This window comes from Rattus norvegicus, chromosome 3 (genome assembly GCF_021556685.1).
Source record: "Rattus norvegicus strain SHRSP/BbbUtx chromosome 3, alternate assembly SHRSP_T2T, whole genome shotgun sequence".
Classification (NCBI taxonomy): domain Eukaryota; kingdom Metazoa; phylum Chordata; class Mammalia; order Rodentia; family Muridae; genus Rattus; species Rattus norvegicus.
In genome coordinates this window covers 7,187,782-7,210,513 of record NC_141536.1, presented here as the reverse complement: position 1 = coordinate 7,210,513, position 22,732 = coordinate 7,187,782, and the positions used below count along the sequence as shown (strand labels likewise).

The following is a 22,732-nucleotide window of genomic DNA, read 5'->3' as shown; positions in this document are numbered from 1 at the left end:
GTGGTGTTCATCTGCCTCCTGCTGTGTCATCACCAATGCCTTCCTCATACCGGCCAACCTGTTCCTTAGCTCCGTGGAGCTCAGTGACCACTCACTCCCTTGTGTGTCTGCTGGGTAGGGATGGAGGGCTGACCTTGACCTGGCCCCTGTATGGGCCTTTGTCTTGGGGTCCTGGCCTGGTTTGCTCTTTAGTCGAGGTTGGGGTGGAGACGTCATGGCCTGGACACTGGGCATGTTTATTAGAGTCAGAGGGAATAGCCAGTCTCCCTCAATCGGTTTTCAAGTCTCCAATGTGAAGAGCAGCATGGCGTGATGGAGAGGGGAGGGTTCACTGCCGTCATGACCCTGAGGACTGACTTCACACTGGATGCACTGGTTTTCAAGGGGACAGAAGCAGCACTCAGTCTGCTGAGTGCTGTTCATCTGCCTCCTGCTCTGGCTCCCTGACCTTGCTCTGGCTGTGTCCTGTAACTTGCTGGTAGAGGATGTATCTTGTTTCTTTCTCTCCTCTGTCCTGTAAGTTCTAGGCCTGCCTGTCACCTTGTGACCCCAGAAGAGCTGGCTTGATTACAGGGTTATCTCTTAGACATGTTGCCCTGCTCTGCTCCACTCTGCTCTGCATCTAGGGCCTTAGAGCATTGGGCAGTACCCCAGCATTTTACATGGGTTCTGGAGTAACTGGCACTTCTCTGAGGACTCTGGTGGACATTTTACCAGGATTATTGCTCTAGGATTTCTCCGTAGAAATCGCCCATATCTGTCTATTTTTTCTACTTAGTTTCTTCCTGCTTTGTATAAGTTTCTGATCTTTCTAACACTGATCCTTGGTTGTGTTTGAACTTTTTGATGTGGAAAAACTCAAAGCTAGTGGGGCAGTGGTGGTGCGTGTCTTTAATCCCAGAAGGCAGGTAGGTCTCTAACTTCCGAGGCCAGCCTGGGCTGCAGAGTGAGTTCCAGGACAGCCGGGGCTACACAGAGAAAAACCCTGTCTTGAAAAACAAAATAAAAAGCGTATCCCCCACCCCGACCCCAGTGCCTGGGTGATTTGGTACTGGGGTTGTCAGGCTCCAGGCCTCCTACAAGCTCCCTCCCAACTCAGCTGTATGTCCAGTCCCAAAGTGGTGGACTGACAGTCACACTGAAGGAAAGGGGCCGAGGGCATCCCACGCTCACGGCCCTGAGTTGCATCCAGCACACAGGAGCTGGAGGTGGACTGGGAAGAGAAGGGAACGACAAAGGGCCCGGCATGGCGGCACACATCCTTAGTCCTGGGACCGAATAGACAGAGGCAGGTGGAAATGTGTTGAAGGCCAGTAGTACTACAGGGTGAGATCCTTTCACACGAGAACAAAAAGAACAGAATCCATAGGTCAGTGTGAGGAAAGGAGTCGTGACAAAGAATCGGAACCTGTCAGAGGGTGGTCAGCCCTCCTGCCTATCAGTTCCCTGTGGGTAGGGAGCTTCTGAGCAGAGCCTCGTAAGTCAGATTGCTGTCGAATGAGGCCGATGTGGAATTGCCCTCTGCCTTAGTAAGCAACAGGGAAGGGGATTCAGCCAAACCAGCTCTCTGGACACAGCTCCCGAGCAGATGTGCTCTGCTGTGCATCCCCTCCCAAGGAGGGGACCGGCTACCTGCACCTCACAGGCCCACAGATTTTACAGTCACTGTCATTGCCCTCTAACCACACCACTGCCTCCTGTCCTCGTGTGCCACATTTGGGATAATGTTAATAGAATCAGTGCCTTCTGGCATGATGTTTCAAGGTTCATCCATGTTAGAACATGCTAGGAATCTTTCTGGTTTGTGAGGCAGGGTTTCTCTGTGTAGCCCTGACTGTCCTGGAACTCACTCTAGACCAGTCTGGTCAGATCTACTACCTGCCTCTGCCTCCTGAGTGCCAAAGGTGTGAGCCACCACTGCCCCACTTGTGTAGGTCATTTTTCTGTGGTGTGCATGTGTACACCTACGTGGGTACCTGTGTGAAATCCTGCAGTTGGCTAGCGTCTGCCGTCACTCTCCCTTCTGCCTTCCGCGTGCTGACATTGCAGGCACCACCATACTTGTCTGACAAATACACGGCTGCTGGGGGCCAGAACTCTGCTCTGCATACTTGCGAGCCATCTCCCCAGCCCGTTAGGACATTTGATGCCAGATGTTTTCTTGTGTACCCAGAATACACTTGTGGTTGATTTCAGTTAGACATTTGAGCTGTTTACTTCCTGACTGCTATAAAATGCTGCGGGGAAGGTTTGCTTTTGTGTTTGTGTGCAAGTCTAGTGAAACTACTAGGTTGTATGTTCAGCTCTTTAGAAACTGTCAAATAACCTGTTATGGTGTTATATTTCTGTAATCTCAGCACAGAGCTAGAAGGATTGAAAGTTCAAGGCCAGTGTTGGCTACATTTAAAACCCTGCCTTAAACAAACATGCAAACAAACCCCAGAACAATGAAAAACGAAAGTGCCCAGCACTGGTTATACCATTGTATAATCTGCCAAGAAATTGTTTTTGACTTTTTTTTTCTGTGGCAGGATCACTCTGTGGAGCTCTGGTAATCCTATAACTCACTGTGTAGACCAGGTTGGCCTTCAACTCAGAGATCCACCTGCCTCTGCCTCCTGAGCACCAACACACCCAGGTGTGTGTGTGAGTGCATGCATGCATTCATGTATGTACATGTACTCTGTGCATGCCTGGTATGTATGTATGTGTACTATGTGCTTGCATTCATGTATGTACATGTACTCTGTGCATGCCTGGTATGTATGTATGTGTACTATGTGCTTGCATTCATGTATGTACATGTACTCTGTGCATGTCTGGTATGTATGATGTGTACTATGTGCATGCATTCATGTATGTACATGTACCCTGTGCATGCCTGGAATGTATGTGTACTATGTGCTTGCATTCATGTATGTACATGTACTCTGTGCATGTCTGGTGTGTATGTATGTGTACTATGTACATGCCTGGTATGTGTGTATGTGTACTATGTGCAGCCTCTAAAGCTTTTATTTTTCTGTGTACATGTGTGCACATCTGTATGCAGGTGCCTAGAAAGGCCAGAAGAGGGCATGGGACTCCTGGAGGATGGAGTCAGGCCATTATGACCCACCTAATTTGGGTGCTGGGGACCAGGGTCTGTCCTTTGCAATGGCAAGAAGTGCTTTTTTTTTTCTTTTTTTTTTTTTTGGTTCTTTTTTTCGGAGCTGGGGACCGAACCCAGGGCCTTGCGCTTCCTAGGTAAGTGCTCTACCACTGAGCTAAATCCCCAGCCCCAAGAAGTGCTCTTTTTTTTTTTTTTTTCAGAGCTGGGGACCGAACCCAGGGCCTTGCGCTTGCTAGGCAAGCGCTCTACCACTGAGCTAAATCCCCAGCCCCCAAGAAGTGCTCTTAAAAGCTGAGCCATCTCTCCAGCCCCAGGGAAAACAATGTGGGCCCTGTTTGCCCCTTGTGTTCACTCATGTTTTTATAATACTTAGTCATTTTAAATATTCAAAGAGGGCGCTTTACAACCCCTGCCTCCTGCCTTCATTTTCTTCCTTTGCTTGCTTGTCCCCCACACCCCCACTTTGAAACAGTCTCAGCCGTGACCGTGGCTGGCCTGAAGCTGTAGAGTAGAGCAGGACGACTTCAGACTGACGGAGCTCCCCTGAGTGCCGAGATTGCAGGCATGTGGCTAGCCTCCTACCCGATGGTTTTTCTTTTCTTTTTTCTTTTTATTAGTCTTTTCTAGCACTTCAGACCGCGCGTCCTGTCACCTGTCGAAACACCACCACTTGGTCTGTCACCTTTTATAGCTTAAATAGCCAGTAGAGTAAACGTCATTAACACAATCAGATTTTCTTCATGGTGAGGTGTAAGCCCATGGTAAACGTGGTGTAGATGAGTCTCCATCCACCCAGACCTCCTGCTTGGCAACCACTGCAAGGACTTGTCTGACCTCCTGTCTTAGGGTTCCCATTGCTGTGCTGAAACACCATGACCAAAGCAAGTCAGGCCAAGAACTGGAGGCAGGAGCTGATACAGAAGCCATGAGGGGTATTGCTTCCTGGTGACTTTAGTTTGTGTCACATTGACAAAACCATTAAGCACACTCAGGCTGTCTTTTTAAAGAGCATTGTATGTAACGGTGTGATGGCGCACACCGTTAATCCTAGCACTTGGAGGCAGAGACACGGCTGGATTTCTGTGAGTTCAAGTCTAGGCTGCTTTGCATAGCAAGTTCAGGCCAGTCAGGGCTATATAATGAGACATGAAGAAAAAAAAAAACCAAAACCATCTGTCCAATGTTTCCTTCCCAGGCTAGTGTCCCGCTGTGTGAATGTGTCTGTTTGCTCACCTGTGGGAACTTACTGGGGTGGTTTTCAGGTTTTTGCAGGGTGACGGCTGTATTTTGGGATTGTCATGAAGCAAGCTGCATGCTGTTTACCCGAAGAGTGGAGCTGCTGGGTCATGTGTTAAGTTCGTGAGGCTTGTTTTATTTTTGAGACACCTCTCAAATGCCAGGGTTATAGGCACAGCACCAGACCAGGTAGGTCTATGCAGTCTGTCATCTGTCTATGTCTGCTATCTGTCATCTACCTGCCTATCTATCTATCCATCCATCCATCCATCTATCTATCAATCATCTATTTGGGGGACAGGGTCTCACCTTGTACCGTTGGCTGTCCTGGAACTCCCTCTAGACCAGGCTGGCGACGCTCACAGAGGTCCCGCAGAGTGCTGGGATTCTGAATAAGAGCACTGGCCTGTGAGGCAAGCACTTCGCTGATGTGCATCTCCAAGCTCTAAATACATTTTTTGCTGCAGGGTCTTACTGTCTAGTCCATGTTGGTCTCATGCTCATAATCCTCCTGCCTTAGACTCCGAGGTGCTGGGATTAGAGTACCATGCCCCATAGAAAATGCATTTCATCCCATTCTTTTCCTTACTGAGATAGGCGTCCTGTGCTGCCCAGTCCGATCTCAGACTCAGCGGCTCCTCTCCCTCGACCTCCAGAATAGCTGGGGCTACAGGTTACCCACCCCTGGTGTGGCTGTGTTCTCGGTGAAGTGCCATGCGAGCTGCCTTCTTGTCGCTCTGCAGCCGCAGCAGCACTTGGGCCTCACACTGCTTTCAGAGCAGTCGCTAACCAACACGTCGCATCTCGCCATGGTTTAAATTCCCATGTGCTTTACCTGCTTTTAAGTTGCATATTTTCTTAGGGTTGAGCTTGAGACCTGTTCTAGACGCAAGCCTGGTTGAATATATAACATTTGGAATTTTTTTTTAGCTTCATCTTTTCATCTTGTGTCTGCTCTGTAGGAAAGCGTGTGGTTTTGATGAGCTGTTGAGCAGTGCTTGGTGTGGGTTATGCTTTCAGTATCCTGTCTGAGACTTATGTGTCACACAAGCACAGCGCTGTTGGCATTCAGGCCTGCCGAAGAGACACTGGAGGCCTATTGTGTGCTCGGGTGCTCACTAGGTACAACAAGGTCACAGTAGAAGGCGTCCTCTGCTCCCTGAGATGGGCAGGAGGCCACGTGTGCAGGAGGCAGAGTGGAGATGCTGGAAGGAAGAGCCCACATACCATGTGCCACACAAGCATGCATGGCACGTGCACTTCTGGAGAGAGGTGTGCTCAGGTATTCCTCAGGGACCAGTCACCTTTTTCGGAGACCCGAGCCTTTTGCTGGCCTGGAATACTAGGTTGGCCATTAAGCACCAGGGACCACATCTCTGTGTCCCTGGTGGTAGAATTAATTATAAGCACACACTACCACTCCCAACTTGTTTTGTTTCCTTTTGTTTTGTTTTATTTATCAAGACAGGGTTTCTCTGTGTAGCCCTGGCTATCCTAGAACTCACTCTGTAGACCAGGCTGGCCTTGAACTTCGAGATCTGACTGCCCCTGCCTCCGGAGTGTGCACCACTACTGCCACCCAGGTCACTCCCAGCTGTGTGTGTGTGTGTGTGTGTGTGTGTGTGTGTGTGTGTGTGTGTGTGTAAAACTTCTGGAGATTGAGTTCAGGTCCTCATGCTTGCCTTGTAAATGCTTTACCAGTGGAACTGTCTCCCTAAGCCTCTAAAATTCTTTGCCAACATCAAATATGACAGTTTTCTGTTGTGATCTCTAGTCATTACAGTGTTTCTCATGTGACAGTTGGGTACGTTGCTCCTTATTTGTTTGCACAAGGTGTAGGGTTTGGATTAATTCTACATTTCAGTGTCCTGCTTTAACTGAGATCCTGAAGTAAGTAAATGGAAAGTTTTCCAAAGCTAAGCAATTCGTAAGTTTTAAACTCTGCGATTGATAAGTTGTAAGTTCTTGGTGTTGATGAAATCTCATACCGTCCTGGCATCGGCTTCCCTCCTGACCTATTCTTTCCAGCATTTCCACTTGGTCTCCTGCATGCTTGGCCTCTTGCCCATCTCAGGGACCAGAGGACGTGTGCAGAGGCCTTCTACTGTGACCTTGTTTTACCTAGTGAGCACCTGAGCACAGCGCTGCTGGCATTCAGGCCTGCTAGAGATATGGAGGTCTACTGTGTGTTCTTATGTACTTGTTAGTGGGAGGGTTTTGTTTTAAGTGTGTATAGGCACATGCAGTGCCTGTGCATGTGGAGACCAGAAGCTAACACCCGGGGCCTTCCCTCTCTGTCTTTATTTTGTATTGGTGATGGTAGCTGCTTGGGATTTGTTTTCTGTTTTGTGCAAGTGACAGTTTTGGGGTCAGGGAAGCTCTGTGGGACGGAGTAAAGGGCTAGGGAGGCAAACTTGAGCCTGGTACCACAGATCCCTGCATTGGTCAGAATGAACCAGGCCATCAGTGAGCATACTGCTGGAAGTTAGGGGTGGGGTGGGATGGCAGAATTTGCCAGTTGGCGAGAGGACGCAAACACGGTGCCCATGAATGGGAGAGTGAAGTGGATAGCCAGTTGTTGTTGTTGTAACAATATAAAAAATAAAAGCTGTCTTTTGTCCCCCCCCACTAGGTCTGGCACCTCAGTGCCCCAAGATATCTGGTAGATGTCTTCATCTCAGTCAGCAAAGCGTCTCACCCGCTTTGCTCCATCCCATATCACACTGCCGATGGCTACTCTCTGAGTCTGACAGCAATCTCTCTACCTATCTAGTTACCAAGGCAGGTGTCCGTGCCAGAAACACACATCCCAACTCCCTGGCAGCCCAGCCCAGCCGCCCCTTAAATTTGCACATGAAAGAACACTCAACACAGTAACCTTTGATCCAATTGATAAGATATAATTGCCCACCTAAACATACAAAGCCCGGTACCATCCATCCCTTAGGAACATTCATAACAGCCTGTAAGTACATAAAAACAGTACAGCATGGAGTCTTAACGTCAGCCTCCATGTTCTCTCTCAGAGGCGGCTTCTCTGCCTTCCCTCTGCCCTCCTTTCAGTCCCAGTCTCCTTCCCTTCCCTCAAACTTTTCTCCCGCCCATCCTTCCTCCTCCTCCAATGACAGGCCTCATTCTATCTTGTACCTGCCTCACCTGTGACATCATCCCACATTTTGCCCTTTTAGTCTAATTAAAAAGAAACTTTTTTTCTCAAATATAAGCTGAGCACAACTATTATCATTTTGTAATTAAGAGCATAAAATATATCTAACACCCAGTCCAACACTCTATCAGTTGAACAGAACATTTAGTTATCCATTCCAGCTTAAGAAAGGCTTAAAATCTATATTATATCCTGGCTAGCTTGTATACTATCTGATAACTAATAAAATATGTATTTTCAGAGTTAAACAGCCTGATGGGCTATGAGATTATAATCTGTCTTGAACTCCATCAGAAATCTTTGAATGACCAAATATCTATACACATAGGAAGCCTAACATGGCTTCCAGAACTGAGAGGTTGTAGAGACAAATCTCCACTAGCACAGTCCCCTGTTAGCAACATGTGAGCACAAGTCTTCAGCCTTCTGGCCCAAAATCAACTGACAGACTCTTGAAATGCAGATTTTGAAGGGCTGATCACCCTGTCTTGGCAGAGCTCATCAGTCAACTATTCTGCATAATTTGTCCTTTTCTGGACATATTAGTCTGCAGATGAAACAGGCAGTTTTGTCCAGTGGCTGCCTAGCCACAAAGTATTGCCTCATCTGGAGGTAGAGATGTTCAAATTCTTCATTAAATCCACCAAAGGTAACTGTTAGGAGCAGATATGTCTCAACAAAAGATAAATAACTTTAAATCTCAAATTTTATTTCTGACGTTTTTGAAAACCATCTATATAAAGTAATCTGGACTGTTGTCTTTATACCTTAATATTATCTTGAAAGTTCCCTCACAAAGTCAGAGCCCTGAATTTGCTATTTGGCCCTTAACTCACATGTGTAATCAACTCAGAAAGTCTGTTATGACATCCATAGAAGGACTGGCTCTAAACTTTGTACTTTTTTACTTAAACTTTTTTGACAAATAAATTCTATACCAAAGCAAAGATAAGATCCCAGCCTATCTACCAAATGAGATTATGACTGTATAACTCAATCTAGCTAATTCTTCCCTGTCAAATTACAACCATTTCTAAATTCCTCATAAAAACAACTTTAGAATAACCACTTTCAGCCCCCCCCCAAAGTCCAGGGAATTGGGGCGACGACTCCTCCATAACTTCTTCAAGCTGTACATGGGCGTTGAGATATCCTTGGGGGTAGGGGGTAGGAAGAATGAAGCAAATGCTGTAGCCGATGTGTCCTGACTGGACCCAGCTGAAAGTCCTTGAGACCAGGAATCCAAGTAGGCACACTCTGCAAAATACAACTCTCAAGACAAAAGTTTAGAATCTAGATATCTTTTTGTCTGATTCTCCTGAATCTAGTTTTTCAGGCGGTCTACCTTTATCAAATCTGATCAGTACAACTCTGTGAGGTTTCCAGAGCCTAATCACACTTTTTAAATATACAAAGACAAAATTTTTCTCTTAAAATACTGTGTTCCTTAGTCTGTAACCAGAAAAACTTGTATCTTGCTCTCTCTCCCAGAGGAATAATATAACCATAAAACTCAAAGTCACACCCATTCTGAAGATTAAACAATTTTTTAAAAAGGAAGTAAGCTAAACAATTAAACAATAAGCCTGATAGGCTTTTGTACTCTGTGATATCAGGAAATAAATCTGAAATTCCCGTGGAGCCTATGTTAAGAGAATCTGAGCTTCCTGTTATGGTAAATATCAAAAATAACCACAAACCCTCACTTGCCGGCATCAATGAGCCATATGGCCCTTAGGGGGGTAATTCGTAAAACAAACCAAATACCTTCCATCAATTCCAATATCAATAAGCAACATATCAAACCAGGACTTTAGCCCACTATATCCATCTGTTAAGCTCCCTACCCGGAGTCACAGATATTTATTTAAACTTAATAACTTGTAAATATCACAATACTCTACTTGGAGTTAGTGACTAATTTTTCCCTAAGTTCCGAACCATGGATGAAAATCCCCACCTGATTCAGGTAATCTCTTTACTCTTTTCTTTCTAAAAACAAACTTAATCACCTTTTAATAATACCTGTCATTAAGAAGTAGCATGTCTAACTAGGATCTAAACCCAAAATTCCCGTGGAGCCCACGTTAGAAGGAATATGAGTGTCCTGAAGGACTTCTAAAGCAGCTTTATCTCTAACTCTCTGCTGCCATTGCTTTTTCACACAGCAGGGGACCTACAGCGTGCCGGCCCAGGCTGCTTCGTGTTTCTGTGTTTAACGTTCCCGCACTTGAGACATCATGATGTCTTACTTAGAAAATAAAACTTTCGGGGCTGGGGATTTAGCTCAGTGGCAGAGCGCTTGCCTAGGAAGCGCAAGGCCCTGGGTTCGGTCCCCAGCTCCGGAAAAAAGAACCAAAAAAAAAAAAAGAAAAGAAAACTTTCTCTCAACTCTTAGGATTACTAGTGGATTCTCGCCCATCACGCTGGTTCACCATCTGTTGTTGTAAAATTATAACAATAAAAGAGTCTAAAACCCAATCTAGGTCCGGCACCAGTCTCCTCCTCTTCCCTCAAACTTTTCTCCCGCCCATCCTTCCTTCTCGTCCAAAGACAGGCCTCATTCTATCTTGTACCTGCCTCACCTGTGACATCATCCCATAGCCAGGATCAGGATCAGTGACCAGGATCAGCCTTGGAAAGCCTAAGTACTGGGGCACTGTATCCCCTGAATAGTCGGCACTTTCTAGGGTGCTTTTCCTGGACCGGGGGCTCAGGCCCTTGGCACCTATAATGGCCCTGGGTGGCCACAAGTGAGCTACTGGATAGGACCTAGGCTGAGAGGCTCATCGTTGGGGAGGCAGCAGGAGGCCACTTCTTCTTTTTTTTTTTTTTTTTTTCGGAGCTGGGGACCGAACCCAGGGCCTTGCGCTTTCTAGGCAAGCGCTCTACCACTGAGCTAAATCCCCAGCCAGGAGGCCACTTCTTGACAGACACACACACAGATCCCTTTAGTTGGTTGATTTTTTGAGACATGATCTCACTAAGTAATCTTGACTGGCCTGGAACTTGCTATGTAGACCAGGCTGGCATTGAACTCATAGAGATCCAATTGCATCTGCCTCCTGAGTGCTGAGAGTCACTGTGCCTGACACAAATACCATGTTTTGTTTTGAGACTGGGTTTTGTTTGTGGCCCTGGCCACCCTGGAATTCACATAGTATATAGAGACCAGGCTGGCCTCAAACTCAGAAATGTGTCTGCCTCTGCCTCCTGAGTGCTGGGATTAAAGGTGTGCACCATCAAGCCAAGCGGTTTTGTGTTTTAAGCAGTCTCACTGTGTAGCCCTGGCTGGCCACAGACGCTTTTAAAATTTGCTTTTAACATGTATCTGGTGTGGATGCACGGAAGTGGCTTTAGAACTGGATAATGGTTGGAGCTGGGAGGATTAGAGGACCTGACCGGAAAAGGCCTGGATTTCTGTCCATGGGTGGCCAGGGAGACCAGGGAGACTCTGGCCAGGGTACCAGAAGGTAGCCCTAGAAACATCTGAAATGTTTTTGCTGTCCCCTACCCATGGTGTTGATCCTGCAGCATCTGAGCCACAGTGACCCCATCAGGAGAGGGCACTGGACATTACAGGGGCAAAACCCCCGACCATCGACAATACCTAGTGAAATCTTGGAAATCGTTGGGCTGCCAAATTGTAGGGTGCTGCTAGGTGCAACCCCTGCCTAGGAGAACTGCAGTCAACAGACCTGTGTGAGTTCCTGAGGCTGACACCCCCGCCTCCGGAGAGCCACCTCTGCCAGGCAGGACTGACGATTTTTGACTCACACAAATTCATATGTAGAAACCTGCCTCCAAAGAGACAGTATTTGGAGGTGATTGGATTATGAAAATAGAACCGTTGTAGCCCTGGAGAAGTGTGCCCAGCCCTCCACCGTGTGCGTTTTGTCAGGAGAGAGCCTTTGATTGCCTAGGAAACAGCCCTCAGGGAGCCTCGGGTCTTCGCACCTGGTCGTGGACTTGCAGCCCCTGGCACTGTAGGAAGTAAGCTTGTGTTGCGTGTGAGCCGCTCAGGCTGTGGTGTTTGGTTAGAGTGGACTAAGACACAGGGATGTTCAGCCTTAAATAAAAGCTTGGAAGTGTTGAGATTTGCTCGATGACCTAAGCTGTGGTCTGTTGGTAGCTTCTCTGTGGATACTGTAGAAGAGCATGTCCTGAGTGGGTAGGAAGCACACCGGTCCCGTGAACGCAGTTCACTGTCAGAGGCTGAGTTCAACACCCTGAACTGTGCCCTGAGAACCGGGTCCTCGGAATGGGAACTAGGGTCCTTAGAATGATGAACAAGTTAAAAAAAAGTCATCAAAGTAGTTCAGAATCCACTATGGCCGATGCTTTGTAAAAGTGGAGCTTTTGACTTAGACACACATAGCAAACATGACAGATTAAAGGGACAGACACCTGTGTGAGGACAGAACAGGAGCACTGCCACAAACCAAGATAGGTACAAGTCACCAGGAGCCAAGGAAGGCCAGGACAAGCCTCTGCCTATTGTTTGTGCCCGGGAGTGTTCTATGCAGCTGTGTTGGCAGCAGCTCTGTCCTGGATGCTGGCTGTCACAGCTGCCTCCCTCCCACTGGGCTGCTTTACTTTTTGCTCCATGTGAGGCTCTTGCTACAAGCCCCCCTCTCCGCAGAGCGCTGTGCTGACTCTGCCTCTCCCTCCTGGGTCCTGGGGCGACCCTTGTCCGTGCCCTAACCCAGCTGTGCTGCAGGCTTTATTTAGGGAGGGTCCAGGCTTGCTGCCGGGTGTCACGGCAGAGTCGGATCACAGTTCTTATTCAGGACTCATTTGGAGCTGTGTGTGGTGGGACACTTCTACCATGCCACTTTTCTGGAGGATCTCAAGTTTGAGGCCAGCCTGGGCTACACATTGATACCTTGTTGCAGGGAAAAATTAAAAGATTATTTTTATGTGACCTTTGATATGCTTAGATTTTGTGTTCCACTCTTCTCTGGTTTTCCTACGTATAATGGGATGGCTATTCGACCATTTAGTGTACTTTAGTTTATTATAATTTTAACTCTCTGTATAGTAGCTTCAGTATTCTAAAGGTTATAAACTGCACTTTAGGGCCAGTGAGAAGGCTCATTAGGTGAAGTGTTTGCTAAGCCTGGTGACCTGGGGCGATCCTCAGAACCCACATCACCATGAGAACCAACTCCTGCAAGTTGCCTTTTGGCCCCCAAAGTGCTGCGTCAGGTGCCCAAAAATGTAAGAAAAAACTTGAATACCAAGTTTTCAGTGGTCTCCGGGGAGTTATTTCACTTTAGTCAAATGTAGAACCCCCACAGTTGTTACCTCTGTACTTCAGACTGAACTTGTTCCCCCACTTTTCCCAGCCTCCCCTTTAGGCCTCGTTTGGCCATTTAGCCAGGTGATTGGATTCTAACCACCTGGCTGCCCTGTCCTGCCCTCCCTGACTGAACCACAGGAGGGCTCGTATAGCAACAAGATACAGGGGAAGGAGTCTCACCTTGGGACTGTGGTGCCGGAGACACTGTGGATGTGGGGCACTTTCAAGCAGCTCACGGGCCAGCAGTGCTCAGGACTGCTCTTTGGGCCCTGCTGCCCAGTTCAGGAGGCTAGAGTGAACACTGGCAGCTAACTGGCTGCCTCCTGCCCTGCAGTCTCCAGACTCTCAGCCATTGCACTTAGAGCCACATCTGTGGACCCATAGCCCTAAGCACTGTCTGTCAGACCTTCTCCTGGCTGGGCTGCTTTTCACAGGGATGTGTTTAATGTGCCAAGTTCTAAACCCTGATCCTCTCACCACTGCAGCTGGAGGTGAGGTATGAGTACCCCTCCTCCTTTAAAGTTATATTTTTTATTTTGTACATATGGGGGCACACACTCCAAGGCTGGCACATAGAGGCTCTCTCCTCCCAGCGTGTGGACCTGAGGAGCAGTCAGACAGGCTTGGCCACAGGCTCCCTTGCTGAGCCATGTTGTCTGTCCTGCGTAAAGCCCAACATTTAAAAGGCTGAACTTGTAGTTTGTTACTGTTTCCACACTTCAGTTTCAAATTCCTACATGCCCTGGTTTTGTGTGATGTGTTCTTTCTGTTCTACAGAAACTGCTGTTCTCTTTTTACTCTGAATCAGTCAAATCCAAAGTCTTTACTGGGAAGTTGCTGGACTTCTCATAAGTACATTTGCGCTCAAGCTTGGTCTACTCTCTAGGGCAAGAAAAGATTCTTATGGGCTCTGAATTCAGTTTCATGCTCATCTTGTGCAGAATGGTTAGCACTGGTGCTTTGGCCCTGGGAGGGAACCATGCTAGACGTGGTGCTCCACACCATGCCACATCCCAGCCTCCACACAGCTGTCCTCTGAGGAACCCAGGTGCTGTCCAGCAGGGCTGCCTCCTATCCTGCTGGCACTACTGTCCACGCTGATGGATGCTCACTGCAACTTGCCCTCCAACTGCAACGGTCACATAGACCAGGCCTGGCTCTCTGCTGCCATCTGCCTGGTGCCCGTCCTAATCCCCTTGATGCAGCCAGATGCAGGATGGGAGGTAACCTGTGCTCACTTGCTAGCTTGGACCTGCAAGGACACTTACCCTGTCCGTCCATCCAGTCCCCTGTGTAAGTTTTCTGTTCCTGATGAGAGGACAGCTTTTAAATGAGATGTCACTGTAACAGGCTGCTCACCCAGTCACTTTGGTCACTCTGGAGGCCGCCCCCGCTGGAGTCCCAAATCTTCTCTACTGTCAGCACCATACACCATGTAAGCTCCCAGGACAGCCTAGAGCTGCCCTCCTGCACCCTGGCACCTTACACATTTTCAGAGGGGGTTATGGTGGCACCGAGAGTTGAACTGAAGGCAAGCACTATCCCCACAAACCACAACCCCCAAACCTCTTACTTTTCTAAGCCAAGGTCTAACCAAGTTGCCTAGATCAACCTTGAATTTGTTCTGTAGTCCAATCAGGCTTTTAACTCCCCATCCTCCTGCCTCAGCTCCCGGAGGAGCAAGGATTACAGATCTGCATCACTATCCCCACCCCCACCCTGCTCTGGGAGCATCCAGAGGATGCAGCCAACTGTGCTAAAACCCACCCTCTTTTGGGTACTGTCCAGGCTGGGCGGGTCCATCTTCCTGCAGCCATTGGCTCTCACAGCAGTGCACAGGCTGAAGTCAAAGGGATACACACCTAGAGGACCTGAGGCAGACATCACCAGGATGACACTGGCCAGCAAGGCCTGGGGCCCCTCCCTATAAACAGACTAGATGACATGTGCTGTTGCCAACTGTTTATTCAGGCCCAAACAGTTCATGAGTGCAGCATGCAACACCCATGGTCCACTGCAGGCCACTCCATCAGTAGCAAGACCCGAATTATCAGAGACCGGTGCCTGTGGCCTGCCACCCAGGGTACACTCAAGACGCCAAGGGTGTGGGTTTGGCTGAGTATGAAAGGTACCAGGCAGAGGTCAGCTTGGGGCTATGTGAGCTGGCCAACCCAAGGGAAGAGGGTAGGTGAACAGGGTTTCCAGTGTCCCGTGTACCCCACGGCGGCCAAGAGGCTAACATGGGGTCTCTGGTGCTGCCAACAAGGCCTACCCTAGTGCTAAGCCTGCGGCTGAGTGAGCAGGTTGTGTGTTGGGGTCAGGATGCCCCTCCTAAGGCGTTACTGCTATAAGCTACTCTGTCCCAGGGCAGTAAGGAACCACAGGGGACATTTTCCCCAGGAGGTTCCAATGGCTCAAATCACCGAAGCCTTCAGCGCCTATGGCTGGCAAACCAGGAGAAGAAGGGGCGTGGGCGTGGGTGTGGAGCCTGCAGGACACGAACAATGCGTGGTGAGCGCCAGGCTTTGATAGTGGCATCATCGCTGGCTGTCAACAAGAGCTCCTGCTCCTGGGGGCTAAAGGCCACTGAGTTGACCACATCCTCATGCCGCAGCTTGGCTAGGCAGATGTTGTAGTGGCGGTCCCAGATATAGCCATGCCGATCTTCAGCCCCACTGCGGGATAGCATCTGGATGAGCCCACTCCCATCTGTTGAAGCCCATACCCAAGCCCCGGAGCCCACCTGAGCCCACACCTGGCCACAAAATCCCTGCTGACATCCAGAAAGATGAAGAAGCACTCATCATTGGGTGTGTAGGCACGGTGTGCTCGCAGAGCTCGCTTCACCTCCCGCATGGTCTTCAGATCAAACACCAGCAAGTCAATCTCCTCTGCAATGGGTGGTGGCTGCATGGGGTCGGCGACCACTGAGCCAGGGGGCCAGGCACGGCTATTCACATACAGGTACCTGGGCAAGGGGCACATGTTAGGTGCAAGCCAGCTATTGGACACAGGGCTGTATGTGCTGCCCCCAGCTCACCGGGCCCACCTGTTATCGGGAGACAGGCCCATGCCAATGATGTGCCCATGCACATCAATGACATGGTCCAGGGCATCAAAGAAGGCATCAGAGCCCCGGCCCTCGCCCAGCACGGGCCCTGCAGTTGTCATCTGGTGCGGCAGGATCTGCTTGATGCCTGCGTGGAGAGCAGGGTGAGGGGTCATCCAGAGCCTGCAAGGACATCACCACCAGGGCACTCCCAATCCAAGAACAGGCCTAAGAGTCCACAAACACTGTCTACACTCAGACTCAAGCACAGTTGCACATCTGCTCACTTGCTGACCAATCTCCGCCTGGGTTTCCACCACTCTTACTCAAGTGTGCCAGGGCCAGAACAGTATCCCAGTGCGTGAGCCAAGCTTCACCTAAGGGGCCTTGCTGGTCCGGGGAGCAGCACAATGGCTGCTGACCCTCCCAGGCCCGGCCCTGCCCTGCCCACCATTACCGATCTGATGAGGTGAGTACGTGAGGCAGCCAGTGGTGAAGATGAGGTACTTGTTCCTGCTGTCAGCGTCAGGACACTCTGGGGGCTTGGTGTGGCCCTGGGCCAGCAGCTCAGCCACCTTGGTCTCCAGTGCACAATCTGACAGCTGTCCATGTCCATCCAGGACGCTATCAAACACACGCCGTAAACCTTCCTTGACATGGCCAGAACCAGAGGTGTGCAAACCTGGGTCAGTGGCCTCTTCTTCAGTGTCCCCACCTAGGTCAAAGACTCGGCAGGGGAGCCCAGCCTGGTCACCAGCATCCAGCAGGAGGTCCGGGCTATCAAAGCGGCTGCAGTCAGCCACCATCACGGTGCGGATGGTGCTGGCATTGAGGTTCTGGATCTTAAAGAGCCGCTTTACCACGTTGACGTTCTCTGACTCCACATCCTGTGTGGGACATAATCCAAAGCCCAGAACAGGTGGGTGCTGGCCAGAGGGCTAGGCCTGGGGTGCAGCCTACCCTGGGCCCTGCCCTACCCCACCTGTCGCCCAGCCTGCCCCTGTCCCGGTCTGAACCTGGAAGGCATTGTTGAGCCACAGCACTGAGCAGGAGGTGACATCTCCAATGCGGTGCAGGTTCCCCGAGATGAGGCTGGTTTCTGTGAGCCAGCAGCCAAACACATCATAGGGCTTGTTTCGCACACGCGACAGCAGGGCGAAGGAGTCTGGGGGGAAGGGCACAGATGGGCAAGCTGCCGACAGGGCACAACTGGACAGGCAGCCCAGCCCGGTGCCCACACTCACCTAAGCTGATGACAGCTATCTCGCCTGAGGAGGAGTTATGTGGCCCTAGGAACACCCCCGAGGCCAGCAACAGTGAGTCATCCTGGTTGAACTGGGAGAACTGGGTGTAACTCCAGTTGTATGGCCTCATATCTGCACTGTGCAGCAGAGAGATGGTCAGGTCATTGTTCCAGATCTGTACCAGAGAGGCTGCAGGGTAATTACCAGGCCAGTGCACCAGGGCAGCACAGAAGTCCTCACTCTTCTCCATTGAGGGTGCTGGGTCCTCATGGGCAAGAACCTTGGCTTAGGCCTTCACCACCCACTCTTAGGACATCGTACCAATAGCTGACTAGAGGTTAGAGCTGTTCTTAGCTTTGGGTCTTGAGTGGTCCAGACCAGGCCTCCAGGCCCTGTGTGGCCCTTTCTGCTTCTCTCACCATTGGCTTCTCTTCCCACTGAGTTCTACTGCATGGGAGAGGCACCCTCACCTTCACTGTGCAGTCCTTGGAGCAGGAGGCAAACTGGTACCCCGAGTGGGAGAAGCTGAGGTGCAGGACCTGGTCGGTGTGCTCCTTCAGTGTCTGCACCTCCACACAGGGCACCATGTCATAGAGCCGCCGGAACTCCTCATACCAGGATGTGGCCGCTGTGGGCAATATAGTGTCACTCCTGACAGCATGGCTACTCGGAGCTGTTCTGTAGGGACTCTGGAACTCACTATTCACTAATTAGGTCTCAACTACAGAGACTCCCTCTCCCCCAGTGTGACCAATGTGTGAGGTCCTTGGGCCATGAGTCCCTGCCCAAGGCCAGCAGGTTTAGGGTGTGTAAGTACTGACCTGGGTGGCGGGGCACATCGCGAGCCACCTGGTAGTAGCGGTAGAACTGCTCCCTCCATAGGAACTCGTCCCGGGAGACAGCCTGCCACTGGCGGCACACCAGCCCAGCAGCCAGCACATCTGCAGGGCCCAAGCTCAGGAAGATCTGGTAGACCAGGCTGTCGGGGAGCAGGGGCATGCCCCCCTCATCCATCGTGACATTCTGCCCAGACGGTCCTGAAACCCACCAGTGGCTGCTCTCAACCCAGGCCTCCTCACCCCCAACCCCAGGGAGAGACTGATGGTCTGGGGTTCCAGACATGGCAGTCCTAGCCAGCCCCACCAACTGCCCAGCCGAGAATTCCATTGCACTGAGCATGTGCAGGGGGAGGGGGGATGTGTGTGTGTCCCTGTGTGTGTGTACAAGTAGCACTGCCCCACCACACACCCAACACTTCTTGAAGCACCCAGACGGTAATGTTGCACCACCTCACATTCTCCAGGGGCGCCAGACAGCAAGCACCTGAGTACTACTAGGCCAGATACAACCTGCAAGGTGGGGGTGCAGCCCCATCTTTATACCTTTCAGGTGGGGGGCCTTTGACACCTTCCCTAATGCTCCAGGGCCCAGAGAGACATGTGAGCACCAAGGCAGGCAAACAGGTCTGGGCTGCCCAAACTGGCAGGTCCAAGTTTTAGCACCTCACCCTGTCTTTGACCTTGCTGCCACAGGACTTCAGGTCAGGGCTAACTTTCTTCTGAGAAGGGGCTCCTGCTGCCCAATGGCTGTCGTGTGGCTTCAGGAGAGAGCCTAGCCAGGAGGGTGGTAAGAGTGAGTGAGGTTTATGAATGTCGCGAGCAGACAGCAGGGACCACGCCGCTTAGCTAGACCGGGCAGCATCTCCTTCAGTGACCTACTGAACACCGTGGGTGAACTAGGACGACGTCAACCTACCAAGGCTATCACTGGCCAGATAAAGCCACCAAAGGCTGTACAAGTGTAGACATTGCAGGAGAAAAGACGGTGACAGTGAACAAAGCCCGTGAAGGTAGCAAAGGCCAGTTAAAGTAGGACAAGGCAGGGCGAGGCCCACGACCGGGACCAGGCCCGAGAAAATAAACGAAGGCCAGGACCGGGGACGAGGGACACCGAAAGTGGCAAAAGGCTGGTGACCGCAGGACTGGGAGTAATGGGGCACAAGGCCGGTGACTGGGGACAGGGCAGATGACACAGGTGAGCACGGCGGGGCCAAAGCCGGGACTCACCGCGGTGCCTCTGCCCGCTGCGCTGCGCCCGGCTTCCGCCGCCGCTCTAGTCCCCGCCTCCGAGTCTTTATAGAGGAGCCAGACTCGACGCCCAGAGCCCCGAGGCATCGATGGTTCCCTCTCTTGCGCCTGCGCCTCAGGCTCTGACTCTCGGCCTGCGTCTCTCTCTCTGCGCCTGCGTGCGCTCTTACTTTCTGGCTCGAAGAACAGTACTCGCTCCTGGGTACCCGAAAGGACGGCTGTAATGAGCCAGGCTCAGCTGGGCGGGTTTGGGACTCTGCCCTTGCTCTCTCTGCTGCTAAGCTTTGAACAAGTGGCTTTTTATGAGCATGTTGTTCGTTGTGGATTTAAAGACAGTTATTGCGTGCAAAGGGTTGAGCACTGACCTCAAGTGGAAATAGGGGTGCAGAGGACAACTCTAACTTTGCACTTGGGACACAATGCCAAGCTCCTGTCAAGGCTAGGTTCTAGGGTGGACCCTGGCTTGGGTTGGGGGTTCAATAATCGGAAGACAGATGTGGACTTCTGGACTGTGCTTCCTGTGGCACTGGACAGTGGACTCTGACCTAGAACAGTGCACCCCTCCACCTCCCTGTCCTATCACCTACTGTCACAGAACGGCCATGCTGTCCCCCGGGGCTGTTTTATTCTTCACCCTGATCTTGATGGCCAGTTCGCTGGGCCAAAGGACTCGAAAACCTTATGGGTCTACATCCCCCATCAGCACCATCCAGGCCCAGGCCAATTTCAATGCTCAGCAGGTAAAAGCTGGAAGTGAGTTGGGGTAGGTAAAGGAGCAGCAAGAACTTGCCTAGCTTGACAGAATTGGTCCAGGGTTTCCCATTCCCTCAGCTCTGACCCCTCATACTCAACTTTCAGTTTGCAGGGACATGGCTCCTTGTGGCTGTGGGCTCTGCATGCCGCTTTCTTCAGGAGCAGGGACACCGGGCTGAGGCCACTACATTGCACATAGCTCCCCAGGGTGCAGCTATGGCTGCCAGCACCTTCCGAAAGCTGTGAGTACCAGTGGGGCCTCCATCTTCAGCCCAGACTCTGAGCCCACCTTACCCTGCCCTCCTGACCCTGAACCTCATCTCTAGCTCTTCTGTGGCCTAGATAACTATCCCAACTCCTGGGTTGGAGTTCTTAGAGCCTCGGTGCCTCCTCTTATAACTTTCCTTCTTCCCCTGCCCAGAGACGGGATCTGCTGGCAGGTGCGCCAACTCTATGGAATCACAGGGGTCCCTGGCCGCTTCTTGCTCCAAGGTGAGGCAAGGGCATCGAGCAAGAGGGTTCGTGGCTGGAGGCAGAGGGGAAGGGAATGATGTGCTACCGTGGTTCTGCCTTAGCTCCACGGGCCCGTGGGCCAGTACATGTGGTTGTTGCTGAGACCGACTACCAGAGCTTTGCCATCCTGTATCTGGAGCAGGCGAGGAGGCTGTCTGTGAAACTATACAGTGCGTACTAGTCCTGCCGTCACACACGGCCTTGTGCTTTTCACACTTCACCTGTGCTTTGCATCCTGGAATCCATCTTGATGGACCGGGTGACCCCAGATGGGCACACAGACCCTGTTCCTTTTCTATCCCCATAGTCTCAGTAGCAGGCACCCTAGAGGAATGGCTACACAGGGGCTGGTGTGGGGAGTAGCTGACCTGGCTGTGTCCTGGGCACCCTGCCCTGTCGAAACCACGGCAACTCTGCCTATCCCACAGCCCGCACACTGCCTGTGAGTGATTCTGCCCTGAATGCGTTTGAGGAGCGAGTCAGGGGAGCCAACCTGACAGAAGACCAGATCTTTTTCTTTCCCAAGTATGGTGAGTATCCCCAGCCCAGTCATCCTCCGATGGCACCCAATCCTCCCTTACTACTGCCTGGTCCCCTAGGTTTCTGTGAGACTGCAGACCAATTCCACATCCTGAATGGTGAGTGTCAGCAGGGCAGAGCAGTAGGGTGGAGGGGGTGAGGTCAGGTCGTTCCTGCCCTTGCTAAGGTTTTTGTCCTCTGCAGAGATGCCGAAGTGAAATGAGGCCATCTAGTAGAGAAGCTATGGACTCCCCTCAGAGAGTTCTGAGCATCCTGAATACAATCTTGGAGTCTTTCCTGTCTCTCCCCAGAAGCACCCCTTCATACGGCTCTGTTGTCCTGAGACTTTTCAGTAAACATCAGACTTGGCCTTGGGTCTTTTCTGTCAACCTCAACAGGAGTTCCACCAGGCCCAGGTGGGAAGGGAATTTATATGCACTCGCGTGCACACACACACACACACACACACACCCATGCGCACACACACACGCATGCACAGGCACATACACACGCACACACACATGCACACGCACGCACGCACACACACGCATGCACACGCACACATGCACACACACAGGCACACACACACGCACACACATGCACACACACACGCATGCACATACACACGCACACATGCACACGCACAGGCACACACACATGCACGCGCGCGCGCGCACACACGCATGCACATGCACACACACACGCATGCACACACACGCATGCACATGCACACACACGCATGCACACACACACGCATGCACACACACGCATGCACATGCACACATGCCCATACACAACCCTTGGCTATGTGAGGATTCTGTCCTAGGGAGGTAGGACTAGAAACAGCACTACGTCCTCACTCTCTTCCTGAGCCTGCTCCTCTCTGTAATGAAAGCAGTCTGTGGCACCTACCTTCCCTTACTCTCCCACCCCAGCCTTGTGCTCTGGCTTAGTACCCATGGGGGGTGGGATTCAGGGTCCTGCTAGAGTACCTTTCCTGCCAATAAGCCCTCTAAGCCCCTCCTAATCCTTGACCCTGGAGGCTAAAGAACTATAGGCCAAGAGGCACTTGCTAGGTAGATACTAGGGTAGGTTTGAGGGAGCAGCTGGAGCGCATAGAGTAGAAAGCTGCAGCCCAGGAGCAAGCAGACTTCCAGTCAGGAGAGAGCATGGGGATCTGGCATATGGGTAGAACTCCTGATATAGCTGCCCCCAGGACCCCCTAACCTGACTCTAGTCAAGGTTACCAGCTACAGGGAGCAGGAAGCAGGTTGTGTATATCCCCATAAAGGAGGAGTTGGGCCTTTTCCCCAGACAGAAGCAATGTTCTTTCTAGACCTGGGCTGGTTTGCTTGGCCCTGTAGGGCTGGAGTTCAGGGAACTGGGCATCATCCCAGACGCAGCTGGGCTCCTGTCTGCGTTGCTGCTGGCCTGGCAACTTCCAATGTGCATTTGATAAGCATTTCTCAAATGCCCCAACCCTTGAGGACACAAAATAGGCAAGTCCTTGCTCTCCTAGGGAGGTGGAGTAACCCCTCTGCTTCCCATTCTGCCATGTCCTCCCCGTGAGCAATGCACCAAGTGAGCTGTAGCACTGGCAGACTGCTCTGTGATTCCTGGAGCAGTCAGGAGAAGCCCTGTCTGCTGGCATAGTTTTAGGAATGAAAGCTACAGAGATACAGGTGGGCGGCTGCTCTTGGCCACATCTGTCCTGGAGGAGGCTCTGATCACACAGGGTCTCTGGGCAGCTG

At 51.1% G+C, this 22,732-nt stretch overlaps 2 protein-coding genes across 15 annotated transcripts; one reads left to right on the top strand and one right to left on the bottom strand.

Annotated features, from left to right (window-relative positions):
• Positions 1-14,763: 14,763 nt before the first annotated feature.
• Fbxw5 (F-box and WD repeat domain containing 5) lies at positions 14,764-19,218 on the bottom strand. 13 transcript variants are annotated; one of them, XM_087652935.1, is made up of 10 exons: positions 18,865-19,218; positions 18,617-18,720; positions 17,931-18,146; positions 17,580-17,737; positions 17,110-17,284; positions 16,882-17,030; positions 16,323-16,752; positions 15,866-16,013; positions 15,572-15,784; positions 14,764-15,491 (listed from the first exon to the last, which is right to left on the bottom strand). In XM_087652935.1, exons 3-10 carry the CDS (start codon positions 18,121-18,123, stop codon positions 15,248-15,250), a joined length of 1,710 nt encoding a protein of 569 aa, XP_087509061.1. In that variant the 5' UTR covers positions 18,124-18,146; positions 18,617-18,720; positions 18,865-19,218; the 3' UTR covers positions 14,764-15,247.
• A 548-nt stretch (positions 19,219-19,766) lies between these two features.
• Positions 19,767-21,351, top strand: C8g (complement C8 gamma chain). 2 transcript variants are annotated; one of them, NM_001399303.1, is made up of 7 exons: positions 19,767-19,936; positions 20,055-20,191; positions 20,371-20,441; positions 20,525-20,632; positions 20,891-20,992; positions 21,062-21,100; positions 21,186-21,351. In NM_001399303.1, the coding sequence occupies exons 1-7, from the start codon at positions 19,799-19,801 to the stop codon at positions 21,197-21,199; spliced, it is 609 nt and encodes a 202-aa protein (NP_001386232.1). In that variant the 5' UTR covers positions 19,767-19,798; the 3' UTR covers positions 21,200-21,351. The 2 variants fall into 2 exon arrangements, with proteins under 2 accessions (NP_001386232.1, NP_001386233.1); NM_001399304.1 differs by lacking the exon at positions 20,525-20,632.
• Positions 21,352-22,732: the final 1,381 nt, after the last annotated feature.

Bases quoted from the DNA above. Each gene is read 5' to 3' on its own strand.
- Fbxw5 (XM_087652943.1), bottom strand. From the start codon at position 18,288: ATGCTCAGTGCAATGGAATTCTCGGCTGGGCAGTTGGTGGGGCTGGCT. The intron at 17,031-17,109 runs GTGAGTGTGGGC...CCTTCCCCCCAG, and splicing joins GATAGCTGTCATCAGCTTAG to ACTCCTTCGCCCTGCTGTCG. The intron at 15,492-15,571 runs GTGTGGGCTCAG...GCTATCCCGCAG, and splicing joins AGCAGGGATTTTGTGGCCAG to TGGGGCTGAAGATCGGCATG.
- C8g (NM_001399303.1), top strand. From the start codon at position 19,799: ATGCTGTCCCCCGGGGCTGTTTTATTCTTCACCCTGATCTTGATGGCC. The intron at 19,937-20,054 runs GTAAAAGCTGGA...CTCAACTTTCAG, and splicing joins CCAATTTCAATGCTCAGCAG to TTTGCAGGGACATGGCTCCT. The intron at 20,633-20,890 runs GTGCGTACTAGT...CCTATCCCACAG, and splicing joins GCTGTCTGTGAAACTATACA to CCCGCACACTGCCTGTGAGT.